This window comes from Erpetoichthys calabaricus, chromosome 2 (assembly GCF_900747795.2).
Source record: "Erpetoichthys calabaricus chromosome 2, fErpCal1.3, whole genome shotgun sequence".
Lineage (NCBI taxonomy): Eukaryota > Metazoa > Chordata > Cladistia > Polypteriformes > Polypteridae > Erpetoichthys > Erpetoichthys calabaricus.
This window is the reverse complement of record NC_041395.2, coordinates 289,238,239-289,256,826: the sequence shown is the minus strand read 5'-3', so window position 1 is coordinate 289,256,826 and position 18,588 is coordinate 289,238,239. Positions and strand designations below refer to the sequence as shown.

Here is an 18,588-nt window from a genome sequence, read left to right as displayed (position 1 = left end):
TGTTTATATGGCTATTTTTATATTGTCATGCTTGGGTCACAGATTTGCGCAGAAACACAGGAGGTTGTAGAGAGACAGGAACGTTATTCAAACACTGCAGACAAACATTTGTCTCTTTTTCAAAAGTTTAAACTGTGCTCCATGACAAGACAGAGATGACAGTTCTGTCTCACAATTAAAAGAATGCAAACAGGAAAGCAAACAAATCAATAGGGCTGTTTGGCTTTTAAGTATGTGAAGCACCGCCGGTACAAAGCTGTTGAAGGCGGCAGCTCACACCCCCTCCGTCAGGAGCAGAGAAAGAGAGAGAGGGAGAGAGAGAGAAAAACAAAGTCAAAAATCAATACGTGCCCTTTGAGCTTTTAAGTATGTGAAGCCCCGTGCAGCATGTCGCTTCACGAAGCAGCTGCACACAGAAGGTAGCAACATGAAGATAATCTTTCAGCATTTTTAGACGAGCGTCCATATCGTCTAGGTGTGCGAACAGCCCCCCTGCTCACACCCCCTACGTCAGGATCAGAGAAAGTCAGCGCGAGAGAGAGAGAGAGAGAGAGAGAAAGTAAGTTGGGTAGCCTCTCAGCCATCTGCCAATAGCGTCCCTTGTATGAAATCAACTGGGCAAACCAACTGAGGAAGCATGTACCAGAAATTAAAAGACCCATTGTCCTCAGAAATCCGCGAACCAGCAAAAAATCTGCGATATATATTTAAATATGCTTACATATAAAATCCGCGATAGAGTGAAGCCGCGAAAGGCGAAGCGCGATATAGCGAGGGATCACTGTATTCCAACTTGGGTTAATGAAGCTGGGTATTAGATGTAATAATAAAGTATAAAGATACACGTAAAAATGTACATCAACAGTGGCAAAAGCAAGAAAAACATTCCAACCCATCTAAGCAGAGGAGGGAAAAGAGTATCAAACTGGGAAAGGATTACAGAATTAATTGTTAGTGGCAGTTCTAATTAAAAGCAACACCTATCTTTACCACATACTGCCACACTACTCATTACGAAGATATTCAGCTAAATATTAGAATGTATTCCATATAAAATTCCTATGAAAATATGGAGGTGAACCATGTTTATAACTGACTGCAGATCACATACAGTAAAAGCTACAGTAAGACATACACAAAATAAGCAGCTTGCTGCACACAACTCCATTAAACTCTAAATGTGAGCTGCTACCACTTTAGGCATAGAATTGAGTGTAGTGTGCAAAATACAGAGCATCCTAAGATAACTTAAAACTGGACATTTGAAATCCTTCCAAACATTACACATTAACCAACACCCCAATAACAAAGCAAAGTGAAAAAACTCTCTCCTCAGGGTTTATTATTATGATTGAGAAATAGGAATGTGTTAATCTTTAACTTAAGATGATGCTGAATATGTTTTTGTCATCAAATATTTACTGAAAACAAAAACAAGAACAATTCCTGCTGACACTGCCTCCTCCAAAAACCCTTGTCACACTTAGGAAACAACATTAAAGAGTAATGTTAACACAACTTGGACAAAAAGCAGAACACAGAAAATCTAAAGAAGAAAGGAAATGGTCACAAATAGAAAAAGGAAGATCACACAATTTAATGGTCCTGATGCAGACCACCCTCCAGTCAGATCCCCACCTACACCAGAGTCTCCCTTCTGAATGTATCAGCCCAAGATTCCAGTGTTCTGTGCCATGGAAAGAAAAAAAAAATAAAGAAAGAGGATTTTAAAAAGCTAAAAAACAAAGAAACTGGGAATTTCCAGCAGAAGTTGAAAATAAACTCTGCTAGGCTCACTGCATAACATTTGCAAGGACTGCAATAAAAATATTATACAAAGTGCATATGCTGAAAGCTGGGGTTTATTGAAGCAACATAAATGGTTTTATCTTTGGAAGGGATGGGGGTACCAGGAGATAGAAAGCCCACTTTTCCAGTGAAAATATGCAGAGACGTGTGAGGAAGACTTCACATACCAATGCATTTAAAAGTAGGAGTTAATCAACTCTCATAAAGAGCATTCACTCAACCTCATACTCCTCCTCCTATACTAAATAATGTTACCACTTAATGAAAGTCGAATAAGACTGTTTATACAAATATGTCTGATCATGACACACAATTATAATGGTTGGCTGAAAACTGAGTCCTTCCTATAATGCAAACTTTTTATTAAGGTACTACTCATCAAATCCAAATGGGTGGCTGAAAAAAACAGAAGGCATTCTTTAACTTATAAATTTGGTACAACAACAAAATACATATCAAGAAGTGCAAAATCAACCAATACAAAACCCTAAACCACTGATTGTTAAAATAAAAACAGTGATGCAGTTTTCATGGGCCAAGTCAAAGTACTTTTGGTGGAACTGTGTGTTGAGAAATGAAGCCCTGGCTTTCATAATTTACATTAATGTTTCATGTGATCTTAAGATACACTAATCCTGGTGAAACTTAACTATAGATTTGAATTATCCTATTAGCGTAAAATCAATGACACATCACATGGCATCTAGCTGTCAGACAAAAGCAGTTGGTGATCTCATTAGCACACAAAGGTAATTTACATAACTATATATATTGCTGGGCATGTCAAATTACAAAAAAGCAGGATGACTTTCCAGCAGTTTCACATTTCTACAGTATTGTTAGCTTTCCCCATTTTCTGACAACCATTAACATGCTACCCGACTTCAGCCACAATCTATTCCCCTTATTTTTTTCTCCATTCTATCGTGGTAAGTAAAACACAAAGCATCAGACAAATAAGCCTCTCATTTGATTTTTGAAGTCCAAAACACCCACCTTCCTTATTCCTCATAGTTACATTTTATGTACTGTACTTCCTAATAAGCATTCATTGGGTGTATCTTGCACACAGAGCCCTATCATATGACTAAAAGCAAAATCAAACCTGTCTGATTTTTACTGGAGTGAGCCGTACATTATTGGATTCGTACTCAAACCTGCAGCACAACCATATGAACAGTGTTCTATTTGACCTCCAGTAACCACCTGCATCCTAGATCTGAATTTGGGCTACATGATTATTCCAAAACTGATAACTGACAATTATTTCCCTTAGTGTAATAACTGGTATTAGTATTAATGAAATACATATTTTTGTGTGTTGCCAACTGCATGTACAGTCATATGAAAAAGTTTGGGAACCCCTCTTAATTCTTTGGATTTTTGTTTATCATTGGCTGAGCTTTCAAAGTAGCAACTTCCTTTTACTATATGACATGCCTTATGGAGACAGTAGTATTTCAGCAGTGACATTAAGTTTATTGGATTAACAGAAAATATGCAATATGCATCATAACAAAATTAGACAGGTGCATATATTTGGGCACCCCAACAGAGATATTACATCAATACTTAGTTGAGCCTCCTTTTGCAAATATAACAGCCTCTAGACGCCTCCTATAGCCTTTGATGAGTGTCTGGATTCTGGATAGAGGTATTGTTGACAATTCTTCCATACAAAATCTCTCCAGTTCAGTTAAATTTGATGGCTGCCGAGCATGGACAGCCTGCTTCAAATCATCCCATAGATTTGTATGATATTCAAGTCAGGGGACTGTGACAGCCATTCCAGAACATAGTACTTCTCCCTCTGCATGAATGCCTTTGTGTTTTGGGTCATTGTCTTGTTGGAATATCCAACCCAACTTTGTGACTGATGCTTGTACATTATCCTGAAGAATTTGTTGATATTGGGTTGAATTCATCCGAGCCTCGACTTTAACAAGGGCCCCAAGTCACTGAACTAGCCACACAGCATGATGGCACCTCCACCAAATTTGACAGTAGGTAGCAGGTGTTTTTCTTGGAATGCAGTGTTCTTCTTCGCAAAGCACTTTTTGTTATGACCAAATAACTACATTTTTGTCTCATCAGTCCAAAGCACTTTGTTCCAAAATGAATCTGGCTTGTCTAAATGAGCATTTACATACAACAAGCGACTTGGTTTGTGGTGTGAGTGCAGAAAGGGCTTCTTTCTCATCACCCTGCCATACAGATGTTCTTTGTGCAAATTGTGCTGAATTGTAGAACGATGTACCGATACACCATCTGCAGCAAGATGTTCTTGCAGGTCTTTGGAGGTGATCTGTGGGTTGTCTGTAACCATTCTCACAATCCTGTGCATATGCCGCTCCTGTATTTTTCTTGGCCTGCCAGACCTGGGTTTAACAGCAACTATGACTGTGGCCTTCCATTTCCTGATTACATTCCTTACAGTTGAAACTGACAGTTTAAACCTCTGAGATAGCTTTTTGTAGCCTTCCCCTAAACCAGGGGTCTGCAACCTTCACTATCAAAAGAGCCATTTTGCTCCCTCTTCCTCCAAAGAAAAACAGTCTGGAGCCGCAAAACATAACACAGCTTATAAACTTTTAAAAGTTTTAATCTTTTTTGAGATTTTGCATGTTACAACCACGGAATACAACAAACAGAAGTGCAGTGTGCATGTGTAGGCCTACTTTGAAATAAATTTAACTGAACTCTGCAGGCCTATTTGAGTCCTTCCTATACCTGTATAAAATTAAAATAAAAACTAGCCCACTTTAATATAAATAAAACATTTAGCTGTAGCTTAGCAGCTTTAAAAAAGTAAACATAAAATTCCATTTCAGTGTGCTCTCATCCTCTTCAGGTTTCCCTCTCAGCCAGCAATCAACTGAAGCACCTGAACATACAAAAAAACCTACATCAGCTCCGGGTCTGAAATAAATGTGTTTTTTTTTTTTTTTTTTAAATATTAGCCTATTAAATGCTATTGTTCTCACCTGTTTAATGTGACTTCTGTTTCTGAAGTTCGCTGCAGATCATCTCTAGCACTTTGAGCTACTTTTTGTATGAAAATGTGCTATATAAATAAATGTTGTTGTTGTTCTATGTCGGGGCTATACGATGTGACTTTGAACTTCACACAGGACTGCAGGCTCATGTGTGAGGTGGGAGAGATATTTGGACTTTATGAAGTTCATGCTTGAGAAAACTTGCTCACATAAGTATGTTGAGCCAAAGATGGACAGGACTCCAAATGCATATTTTTTCATGTTCATATATGTTTCGGGAATGGCACTCCATGTATTGAAAACAAGTTTGTCGGGTTTGGGGAGGTTTTCAATATCAGTCCATTTGTGCTCTTTAGCGAGAGTAGCCTTCTGACGGGCGACTTCTTCAAGATCCGCTGTCAGGCATTTGAACTTGGACACCCATTAATCTTTATCTGCTATGTCGTCCAGTTCAATTTCTAGATCGGGCTTACTTACTCCTGTGAATGCGGATGTGTTCAGCAGGGATGGGTCGATGTCCAGGGAAGGAGAGAGTGTTTTTTTTCTTTCTGAACTCACTGAATCTTTCTCTAAATGCAGCTTGCATTGCAATAATTGTACGGTGGAAATAATCACAATTTATGTGAATGTTCACTGCTTTGAACTCTCTCAGGGAGGGGAAGTGAGAGAGTGTACCTTTCTGTACATCTCTGGCAAACACTGTCATCATGCGCTCAAACACCAAAACATTTAAAGTCAGAGAATAGATGCTCTGATATTTTTATGAACGATTCTTTCATGTATTCTCCGTCTGTGAACGGCTTACCCCTCCTTACGATCTCTTGAGCTGCCACAAAACTAGCAGCTGTAGTTGACTGTGGAGAAGTGATCCACTTTTTGAAAGTATGTTTGCTCTGTTCAGCTTTCCGTTGCAGTTCTGAAATTGCTCTCTTTCGCTCATCTTCACTTGGGTATTTTTCAGTGAATGCTGAGTGCTTGTTTCGAAAATGTCTTTCAACGTTACATTTTTTGTTGTTCGATAATTTATCGCCACATATTAAGCACACCGGTAAGCCAGCGTCGTTGGCGGTGAAGGCAAATGCTTCTGTCCACGCAGAATTAAACTCTCTGTTCTCTTCTGGGATTTTTCATTTTTGGGATTTATTCATGGTTAGTGCAGGGGTCGCACACTCCAGAAGCCACCTGCAGGTAAAGGCGAGGGCTATAGACGTAGATGTGACGCATATTTTAGTTGACAAATTATAAATAAAAATAAAAATTAGATGTTAAAGTGTATAACAGTAGTAGTAGTAAATAAACATTATATATATTACATATATTATATACAAATTAAATTAAGAAATTGCCGTTATTCATTTTCATGTTTTTTTTTTTTTTGTCAAGGCCAAAAGGAGCCATTACAAGGAGGCTGAAGAGCCGCATGCGGCTCCAGAGCCGCGGGTTGCCGACCCCTGCCCTAAACCATGATACTGAACAATCTTTGTTTTCAGATCTTTTGAGAGTTGCTTTGAGGATTCCATGCTGTTCCTCTACAGAGGAGAGTCAAAGGAAAGCACAACTTGCAATTGACCACCTTAAATACCTTTTCTCATGATTGGACACACCTGTCTATGAAGTTCAAGGCTTAACGAGCTAATCCAACCAATCTGGTGTTGCAAGTAATCAGTATTGAGCAGTTACATGCATTCAAATTAGCAAAATTACAAGGGTACCCAAATTTTTGCACAGCCAGTTTTTCACATTTGATTTAATTTCATACAACTAAATACTGCTTCACTAAAAACCTTTGTTCGAAAAACACCCCAGTTCCTAGGAATTGAAAGACATACCACTGTTATCTTTTTTGCTGAAAGTAGAGTCAATTATTATGCAGGTTGAGAGGGGTTCCCAAACTTTTTCATATGACTGTATTGTATTCTGTAGACATACAGCACAGTGGATCTCCATTTAGCATGAAACCACTTAAAACTGTTACAGACATTTTTAAATGCTGGACATATTGTTTAATATAGTTTTTTTGCCCCCCAACAATAAAGTGGTAGCACAGTTAAAAATTTTTATACTCACTGTTTTTGTAATACAGTAAAATATTGATACAGTGGAACCTCAGGTCACGAACATCTTGGACCACATACAAATCGGGTTACGACCAAAAAGTTTGCCAAACTTTTGCATCTGTTCATGACCACACACTCGAGTGACAAACAAGCCAGTTTCCCTTCCGGTTTGTACGCACCAATGATTTCTGCACATGTTCAGTCTCTCCCTGTGCATTCCCTGTGCAGTGAGCGAGCGAGAGAGCCCAAGCAGAAGTAAACATTACAGAAGAAGTAAGTAAACATTTAGTTTACTATTACACTGGGCATTCAATGGCATTATTAACTATTTTTGTGCTTAAAAATCCTTAAAAAATATATATATTTACATACATCTCGTACGGTCGGGAATGGATTAATTGTATATACATACAATCCTATGGGAAAATTTCTTCAGGTCACGACCAAATCTGGTCATGACCAGAGTTTTGGAACGAATTATGGTCGTGACCCGAGGTTCTACTGTATTCAAATAATTATGCAATAATATTTACTGGGTAGGTTTGGTACTTTTCAAGTTGAGGTTATGTGTTCATAAGCACAGTGTATGTATGTATGTATGTATTTTATATATATATATATATATATATATATATATATATATATATATATATATATATGACAATGAAGTTATAATGAATGTTATGGTGCATGGGGTTCAAACAGAAAATAAATACATTAAAAATTATCAAATATGTCCTCTTTAAGTGCTTAAAAATTTCCAATGAACGTCTGTCACAACAAAAGGATCTGGAAATAATCATTTTGTTACATATTCCTCAAATTTTTTTATAAGAATTTGTTGTCTATATGCTTGTGCGAGTTCTCACATAAATATGAAAGTATATCAACAAAAACAATGTGGCATAAACAGTTCACTGCGATTTAGTAGGAAACCATGCCCCAACGAGGGTGAAAAGTTATTGCGGAAGAGGAATAGCATTGAGATAACGCGCACAGCTCATCTTCTTTCAGAATAGCATTTATAAGCTATTTTATAATGTGTGTGTTAACCGCAAGATGCAGACCAATATACAACAATAATATACAACAACTTTCTTGGCTTGAAAAATTGATGCATTTGGTAAGTTTTTATGCTTTAATTTTCCATGGCAGTCACTAGTCCCACATAGTTTGTTGTAAAATAAAAGGACTGGCGAAAACACTTAACTTTAGAACAGAATGTTGCAATGCAAATATATACATACCATGTTTGTGAAGATTACTTTGACTTATTTAAGTAGATAAATAGATAGATAGATAAGTATAACGAAAACTTGTTTTTGTTTCTGAAAATAAATATTCCTTCTGCAAAACCAATTATCACCACCACTCAAAATCCAAAAAATGTAAAATGTAGGAAAATGTTAAATAAAATACAGCATTAAGAAAAAAGTTGCTGTTAAGACAAAAACAAAAAACTGCAACCTGCAAAAGCACATTTCTTCCCACGGACTCCAATAAAAAATTGTCCATATGGGCATTGTTGATTAATATTAGTAAATACAAAAATGTTTATTATTAATAATTGTTAACATAAAATATCTTATTAAAATTGTTACTGGTTATGCTGTTAGGTCATATTTTGTTACACAAAATTCTCAAAACTGGTTAACCAAATGCTGGATTAGCAGGGAGATGAAGCCAAACCAGGCTACCCTAGAAAATAGATTTTATTGCACTAAGTGAAACGTGGCTTAGCTCAGATGGCGCAGCTGTTTTAATCGAATCTGCGCCTCCGGATTACAGTTTTACTCGTGCTGATCGCCAAGGAAAGAGAGGTGGAGGGCTAGCGAACATTTACTCTAGCAGGTTAAAATGTAAAAATATCAGTTTTGGTAAATTCAAGTCTTTTGAGTATCTCGCCATTGTTATTCAGGGAGATTCTCACGTTCTAGTATTATCCGTGTATAGACCTCCTAAATTCAACGCGTCTTTCTTTGAGGAATTCTCTGACTTGATGTCAATCTTAATTACGAACTATGACGCACTCTTAATAGTCGGCGACTTTAATTTTCATGTAGATAATCAATGTGACCAAAAAGTAAAAGAATTTATGAACCTCCTGGACTCTTTTGATTTGAGACAGCTCGTTAATCAGCCTACACATAAAGCAGGTCATACGTTAGACTTAGTAATTACTAAAGGACTAAAAGTTGATATAAAGCAGGTCATTGATACGGGTCTTTCAGACCATTTTCTTCTACTTTTTAATATAGAAATAATGATAGAAAACACTCATGAGAAGCATATTGTTAAAAAACGCTTCTTTGACTCATCAGCAACTTTAAAACTTACAAACATTCTAACCAATCAGTCCGTTTATAGTGCCAACTATAATAGCGAGGAGAATGTAAATAGTAAAGTGGAAAGATTTAATACTAAAGTGAGGGCTGCTGTTGACATAGTTGCACCTGAAAAGACAGTTAAAAAATCTTCTAGCATTGTTATACCTTGGAAGACCCAAAGAGTGTCTGATTTAAAGAGAACATGCCGTAGAGCTGAGCGTAAATGGAGGAAGACTAAACTAACTATTGACTATGAGATATTAAAAGTTAAAATAACAGAATACAATAACACAGTCCGTCTTGAGAGGCGCTGCTATTTCTCTAAGATTATAAATAACAATGCTAGTAATCCCAGAGTGTTATTTTCGACAATTGATCATCTGTTAAACCCAGGTAACTCAAAGGAATGCCTTCTAAGTACTTCCAGTAAAACCTGTGAGGCTATCGCTGTATTTTTCAATCAAAAAATTAATGATATTAGAAATAACATAGTATATCTCCCCAACACTAAGGATCCCCCGAAACCCCAGTACTCCATAATAAATAAATTAGAGTCTTTCACTAGGATAGATTTACCTGATTTACATAAAATAATTTCTCAAATGAAACCATCCACCTGTGCCCTTGACCCAATACCAACAAATTTTTTCAAAGAAGTATCGGGTGTGCTTATTGATAATGTTCTTGACATAGTAAATTCGTCATTAGATACGGGGGTCTTCCCAGACTGTCTTAAGACTGCGGTAGTTAAACCCCTACTTAAGAAAAATAATCTCGACCCCTCTTCTCTTGAAAATTATAGACCCATCTCTAACCTGCCTTTCTTAAGTAAAATTCTAGAGAAGGCAGTCATTATACAGTTAAATGAGCACCTCAATAAACATGCTATTCTTGATAAATTTCAGTCAGGTTTTAGAACAAATCACAGCACAGAAACTGCACTCGTTAAAGTAGTAAATGACTTGCGGGTAAATGCAGACAGAGGCCATTTATCTGTTCTCATCCTCTTAGATTTGAGTGCCGCATTTGACACTATTGATCATAATATTCTTAAGAATCGCCTTAGTCAATGGGTGGGCCTCTCTGGCAGTGTCTTAAACTGGTTTGAATCCTACCTGGCAGGGAGAAAATTCTTTGTTAGTTGTGGTAATTATAACTCAAAGACACATGATATTCTATATGGTGTTCCACAAGGCTCTATCCTGGGTCCGCTGCTCTTCTCAATCTACATGCTTCCATTAGGTCAGATTATCTCGGGACATAACGTGAGCTACCACAGCTATGCTGATGACACACAGCTGTATTTATCAATAGCACCTGATGACCCCAAATCTCTTGATTCGCTAACACAATGTCTAACCTGTATCTCAGAATGGATGAATAGTAACTTTCTCAAATTAAATAAAGAAAAAACCGAAATCTTAGTGATTGGCAATAATGGATACAATGAGGCTATTAGAAATAAACTGGATGCATTAGGATTAAAAGTCAAATCGGAGGTAAAAAGCTTAGGGGTAACCGTTGATTGTAATCTGAATTTTAAATCGCATATTAATAAAATCACTAGGACAGCATTTTTTCACCTAAGGAACATAGCAAAAGTTAGACCTCTTATATCATCGAAAGATGCAGAGAAATTAGTTCATGCGTTTGTCTTTAGTCGGCTAGATTACTGTAATGCACTCCTCTCAGGACTACCCAAAAAAGACATCAATCGTTTGCAGTTAGTGCAGAATGCAGCTGCTAGAATCCTTACCAGGAAAAGAAAATCCGAACACATTTCTCCAGTTTTGATGTCACTACACTGGTTACCTGTGTCATTCAGAATTGACTTTAAAATTCTGCTTATGGTTTATAAAGCTTTAAATAATCTCGCCCCGTCTTATATATCGGAATGTCTGACACCTTATATTCCAAATCGCAACCTCAGATCCTCAACTGAGTGTCTCCTTAGAATTCCAAGAGCAAAACTTAAAAGAAGTGGTGAGGCGGCCTTCTGCTGTTATGCACCTAAAATCTGGAATAGCCTGCCAGTAGGAATTCGCCAGGCTAATACAGTGGAGCACTTTAAAAAACTACTGAAAACACATTACTTTAACATGGCCTTCTCATAACTTCACTGTAATTTAATCCTGACACTCTGTATATCCAATTCATTATAATAACTATTCATTCAAAATTTGTACTAACCCCTACTCTCTCTTCTGTTTTCTTTTCCGGTGTCCTATTGGTGGTGGCTTGTGCCACCACCATCTACCCAAAGCACCATGATGTTCCAACAATGATGGATGGATTAAAAGCCAGAAGTCTGTATAACCATCAGCATCAAGTGACTCCGTGAGAACCCTAACTACAAAGAGGACTATTTCATTTATGTTAGGTAGAATGCCCAAAGGGGACTGGGCGGTCTCGTGGCCTGGAACCCCTACAGATTTTATTTTTTTTCTCCAGCCTTCTGGAGTTTTTTTTTTTTTTGTTTTTTCTGTCCACCCTGGCCATCGGACCTTACTCCTTTCTATGTTAACTAATGTTGTCTTATTTTAATTTCTTATTTGTCTTTTTTTCTTCTTTTCTTCATTATGTAAAGCACTTTGAGCTACTTTTTGTATGAAAATGTGCTATATAAATAAATGTTGTTGTTGTTGTTGTACCCTAGGCACAAGGCAGAAGATTTTCACATCACAGAGAGGATGCCTATCAACCCTAGAGCCCACAAATGTAAACTGGTAACATGGGCCTAAATTTGGAATCACCAATTAATCTGAACAACATTTTTTGAGAATGTGGGAAGAAAAACCAAGGACATGAAGAAAAACACTAGACTCAGAAAGAACATGCCAACTCCACAATGAAAACAACAAGGAAAAGGGTTTGATCTCAAGCTGCATTAGTGATTGGTGCCCATACTCAGTGAAGAATGCTATACAAAAATAAACATAACTGAATTTGATCCACAGTTCCACCATGCCATATCACCATAAAATGAAATATGACATTACATATAGCAAAAGGAAATGCAGATATATTAGCTAGTAATATAAAGGAGCCAAACTTCATTTAGAATTGAGATATCAAATTATTTAGTACGGTGGGCAGGTAGCTAATGCACATAAGAAAACAATGCAAAAATGGAGCTTTCAGAGAGATGTTCAGGAAAACTTTACAATATAGCCTGCATGCAGTTTCTACACTTTCAATTCCACTTGCAACAAGATGGAAGAACGGAGAAGACTAAGATGGAGGCAAAAATGTTAATCTAGATATTGACAGCAAAGCAGAAAATAAACTAAAAAAAAAGAACAAATTTTAATAAAAAACCCTGCATTAACATCAAATTCCTTCTGCACCTAATTCTGCATGAAACAGAAACAGCAAAAATGTAGCAGAACTTTAGATCACTAAATAAAACAATGCCAATAGTCAGCGGCAATAAATGAATAAATACATCTACAACAATAGCTGTAAAATATAAACATCAACTATAGATACACAGCCTATACCAGAGAACAACCAAGCAATATAAGTAACTCCTATCAAAATTAATGGATGAATGTTATTTGTTCAAGTGCACAAGAATTCCAATGCACTTTTTACAAATGACAAATAAATTTGATGATGGACCCTAAAATGTAATACATAAAATATTCAAAGAAATAGGACAACTTGATTTTGGAGATCTACATCAAACACTCCCATAACAAAATATAATACAATAGGCAGGCAGTGTGGTATAATGGTTAATGCTTTAGACTACAAACCCTGAGGGTTCAAATCCCGCTATTGACTGTGTAATCACTTCAACTGCCTGTGCTTCAATTGGAAGAACAAAAGAAATGTAACCAATTGTTTCTCAAAAGCTGCAACTTGCCTTGGATAAAGGTTTCTGCCAAATAAGAAATAATACAATGTAAAAACAGAAGGTCTTAACCTTTAAAAGACTTGCATACAGGTCATATACTGAATAGCTACATTAGAAAAAAATGTGAATTGATCTGCTATTCTAACACTGAGGGAATTAGCATTAATAAATAATGCAAAAAAGTTATACAAACAAAATATAAAAGTGATATAAATAATGCAAAAAAGTTATACAATCAAAATATAAAAGTGATGCGCAATGTGCACACACACAAATTAACTAAAAAGGAACAGTGAAGGAGATGGAGAACATGAAATCAAAAATATATAGGCATATAGGGTCATTACTGTCACGTGTACTGTGGAAACTGTACATGAACGCAACAACTGCAGTAATCCCACTGCTGCTCTAATTAGATGTTGTCAAACTCAGATCCCGGGGAGGCAGCAAAGTTAATGTTAATTTAACAATGTATAATGCTTAATTATGGCTGACTTGCTTAATTATTAATCCTTAACAGCCATCCAAACAATAAAGAGGTACAAATCAAGCCAATGGATGACCAACTAACTCAGGTGTCACAGACAGACTTTGGGGGCCGCTATTTTTCACTCTAACCAATTGCCTACTTAGCTATAAATTAAACACATTATTTAATTCTGTGACTTGTTTTTTCTCCTTCGGCCACACCTGTCATTTCCAGAACTGATTTTCTTGTTTCTAGGATAACCATCCAAATATTTTCCGAACTTGTGCGGATTAGTAATTCTCTGATGATGATCTTCCTTTTTACATATTTTATTGAGACAGATGCTGCATGAAAGACAGGTGCAAATAATATCCTGATCATCTTGCGGTTTCTCGTTAAAAAAAGAAATTAAACGATTAAATGGAAATCAATTAAAATTAAGAAAACACAGTACGCTCCATTATAATTATCCAAAATTCTTGAAAAAACAGTGGCTATTCAACTTCATTCTCATTTATCTCAAAATAATCTGTATGAACAGTTTCAGTCTGGTTTTCGTCCCCTCCACAGTACAGAAACGGCACTTTTACTAATTAAAAATTACTAATGATCTCCTTATGGCAGCTGATTCTGGTTTAATTACTATGCTCATCCTCCTTGATTTAATTACTATGCTCATCCTCTTTGATCTGAGTGCAGCCTTTGACACTATTTGTCACACTACTCTTCTCAATAGATTATCTTCAATTGGCATTACCCACACTCCACTAGATTGGTTCAGATCCTACCTCTCAGGCCGCACTCAGTTTGTTCAGCTTAAAACTTTCACATTCCAACCAACCGCTGTTACTTCAGGTGTGCCCCAGGGCTCTGTCCTGGGGCCCCTTCTTTTCATTATTTACCTCCTTCCCCTTTGTAATATCTTTCGTAAATATATCATTAGCTTCCACTGTTATGCTGATGACTCCCAGCTCTATCTCACTAGCAAACCTACTGCTTCCTTTCCACCCTCCTCACTTATTGATTGCATAGCAGAAATCAAATCCTGGTTTTCTTCAAATTTTCTTATATTAAACAGTGACAAAACTGTGGTTGTCCTCATTGGTACAAAATCAACATTATCCAAAACTGATCATTTTTCATTTGTTCTTTTTTGTTTTTTTTTTGTTCTTTTATTTCGCCTTATACAATTTCTTGTATTAGAAATTTGGTAGGTTTCGCATACCCCTTGGGGTCAGAGCGCAGGGTCAGCCATTGTACAGCGCCCCTGGAGCAATTACAGGTTAAGGGCCTTGCTCAAGGGCCCAGCAGAGCAGTGGCCTTTTTTGGCAGTGACGGGGATTCTAACTGGCAACCTTCGGGATACCAGCGCAGATCCTTAGCCTCAGAGCCACCACTCCGCCCTTGTTACTGATAATTCCTCTGTCTCCCCTTCCCCACAGGTTAAGAGTCTGGGTGTCATCCTTGACAGTACTATATCCTTTCAGTCCCACATCAATAACATCATCTCCCGGTCTGCATATTTCCACTTGGGTAACATTAATCGTATTCGCCCCTCCCTCACTCCCCACACCACTGCTATCCTTCTTCATAGCTTTGTCAGTTCTCATCTGGATTATTGCAATTCCCTTTTCGTTGGTCTTTCTCGAAAATTTCTTTATAAGCTTCAACTGCTCCCCGTATCATTACTAGAACCCCCTCTATTCACCAGATCACTCCCGTTTTGAGGCAGCTTATTGGCTTCCACTTCAGTTCCGAATTCAATTCAATTCAAAATTCTCCTAACTTTTAAGGCTATCTACAACCTTGCCCCTCCATAACTGTCTGACCTCCTCCAATTCCTCTTCCAATCCCATTCCCTCCCGTACCCTTAGACTCTCTTCCTCCATGCACTTGACTGTCCCCTTCGTCCGTCTTACTACTATGGGGAGCAGAGCATTCAGTTGCTCTGCTCCCCAGCTCTGGAACTCACTACCATCTGAGCTAAGAAATATTGAATCATTTTCACTTTTCAACTCTAAACTTAAAACTCATTTGTTTAACACTGTTTTTTTTTCTCTTTGATTACGTTTGCTCTGTCTGATTTTGATTTTTGTATTTTAGTTTTGTTTATAATCTGTGTTTTATCTATTGTTCGGTGTCCTTGAGTGTTTAGAAAGGCGCCTACAAATACATAAAATGTATTATTATTATTAGTAGTAGTAGTAACTTGACTGATAAAAGACAAAGTTCCTGGAATGAGACAGAGTTTATATTCATGTTCAAACACATTGCCGACACAGAATTACGTTGAAGTTCATATTACATACACCGCGCGTGCTCGGTGGCAAAGTCACGCTTTTGTGTTTTGAAAATAACTTTGAACAAAAGATGCAGAAAAATAAATGTACAAATCTAATGAGCTTAAAAAGTGAAAAAAGCCTGTGTGGTCCAGGTAAGGTTGCTATAAAAATATAAAAAGATGTAAATTAGCCGCTTAGGATGTATACTGGAGACTGGAACTGTGAGAATTAATACGACTTTTTCTTGTACCAGCAAGCTCCAAGAAACCATCCCAACGTCATAACTACCTTCCATTAAAGCAACTAGTGCTGTGATTTTAAAATCTGACGCAACCTTCAAAAAATAATTCTATGGTTTCATCGGAACTTTAACACTTGGAAAATACAGCATACATTACCAAATGCTCCTTGTACACTGTTAATTAAGTACCTACTTCACTCCTCTTTCCAATCTGTACATAGCGACTTGTTAAATTTTGCTTCCTTAGTAACGAACAGGAAGAAGCACATCTGTTTAAAAATGGCTGAAAATACACCAACGACAAAGACACTGAAGACCACACTCACGAACTTTTTTTTTTTTTTTTTTTTGCAAAGACGCAGATCTTTGAAACTTTTCTTTGTTAAAATACTAAACACATCGTTGCTTACCTTCCACCACACCGGTGATGAACTTTGCCCGACATACACTCTCGTTTTCTACTCCCGCCGCGACTTCTGTATTTTCTGCTGTATCTTCAACTGATGTTGGATTCTTGTCCTCTTCTGGTGCTTTTGTTTCACCTTGTTTCTCCTTCTGAACCATTTCTTTAATTATACTGGTTGTCTAAATGTGACGAATCGTATGTCTCAAACACGTTATCTATTGAAACAGCAAACACGAATCGGACTTTTAAACCGCCATTATGGTGAAATAATTTAGCAAAGCTGATCTAACAAAATGACGAGTATTCTAAAAGATCGGCGGTCACTTGCTTAGCTGTAAATAAAACCTCAGTGTAGCCCGCCAAGCAGAAAATATACCGTTAAATAAATTACTCGACGACCTACAGCGGATAGTTTTAGCAAAAATAATACTCCTAACATCTAAATGTATCAAAGTCGCATAATTCAAAATCTTCTTCTAATATTATTATTCTTCACGACCGTTCGCTCTTGTTATTATTTAAGTGTAGAATATTTTTCGTCTCTCTGTCGTCCGTGTGCCTTCCAGCCACACAGTCTCTTCCTGTTTACACCCACTGCGCAGCTGCGGAAAACTGGAGCTGACCGGTTCTGTCCGGAGCTAGCCAGGAAAACACAGTAAGAGAAACGGATATAAACAACGCAAACTCTTATTAATTTACATTTTACTATACACCGGTATGATTTATTGGCATTTTCTCATTAAATAAAATTACGAAGAATTATTTTCCAATATTCTGTCACGATTTTAATTTCGTCAGCCTTTGTGCCTTTCCTTGTTTACAAGGCAATTACGCATGCGTAAAATTAAATGTAACTAGAAGGAGTGTACTTAAAGTACGGCTGGTGATGTAGGCCAAAATTGACTTGCACACGAAAACGTTCAGTGAAATTAGGTTATTGGGACATTGTGGATGTAATGTGAAGCCTTTGATGCATGCAGTTATGAAGGCATGGCTTATTACCAATTAAAACGCAACTCTTCTCTTAGTGTTGTATTTGAGGGGCGGGAATTCGATTAATTTTTATATTCTTTACTCAATTTCTTTCAATAGGGTTTGTCAAATTTTGGTCAGTTGGTTAAAATGTTAGCCGTCCTCCCAAAACGAAGCAACACCTCGATTAGACACCCAGACGACTTCAGAGCTCTGAATATGAAAAAGTGAATATAAGAATGCACCCTAGTGTTTATTAGGACAAGACAACAATTCTTCAGCTACATACAGGCGACTACAGCAGTGAAAACATTGCCTTTGAAAACCTATACTTTATAATGCACGCAACTGGGCACCCTACCGTTATGTGTAGAGCTAATTCGTGCCACGAGCTCGTTACTGCGCCAGCTCGCCTTGATTTTGTTCTTTACAGAAGAGGTTAAGAAAATAAATTGGTAGATAAAGTGAAACATGCCGTAGTATACTTTTTGGGGGTAGTCTGATGGATGGCTTCCTCATACTCAAAATACCAACCCCATCATATTATCGTTTTACAACTTGTTCTACAGTTTTACACCTAAAATATGTATTTGATATCCGAAATCTCACTATTCAATATATTCTTGTATAGTGAACTTTAGTTAAGAAGCAAAGAGCGCTGCATCCATCTACATAATTTAGTATACTCAAAAACACGAAATACCGAACTACAATTAGCATGTAATATATTGATACAAATATGTAGATGTGTACAGATTATTAAAATAAATTACGTTCTGGTGGCATAATTGGCACTCCAGCCACCATAAAAAAACCTCCCACTGTTCTATTCCATCGGAATAGTGTGGTCCTGAGGTGTCACCCATCGCATGGCTGCACATGGGTCCTAATCTGGGATCTTGAGGTGGTTTGTCATGTGGTGGATGCGGCAACGCGCTATATCAGCGCATGCTCCTAACCTGTTCATGTAACTGGATAATACTATTCATTAATTATCAAATCTACGTAAGCCAGTTAAGGGTGACAGAGGCTGGAGTCTATTCAGAGATCATACAAACAGAATCGGTCTACAGTCGAAAATTACTGTCATCTTTGGGACTGACACATGCAGAGAAGTTGTAGACTTGAAGACTGTGGCTGAACTGCAATGAAAACTCAAAAACAGAGAAC

General features: G+C 37.2%; 1 protein-coding gene across 1 annotated transcript in view; it reads right to left on the bottom strand.

Annotated features, from left to right (window-relative positions):
* oga (O-GlcNAcase) overlaps nucleotides 1–17,165 on the bottom strand; it is a 70,318-nt gene extending 53,153 nt beyond the window's left edge. The window contains exon 1 of the mRNA XM_028795729.2: nucleotides 16,451–17,165. Coding sequence (XP_028651562.1) covers nucleotides 16,451–16,604 — 154 coding nt within the window. The 5' untranslated portion in view covers nucleotides 16,605–17,165. The remainder of the gene's footprint in view (nucleotides 1–16,450) is intronic.
* Nucleotides 17,166–18,588: the final 1,423 nt, after the last annotated feature.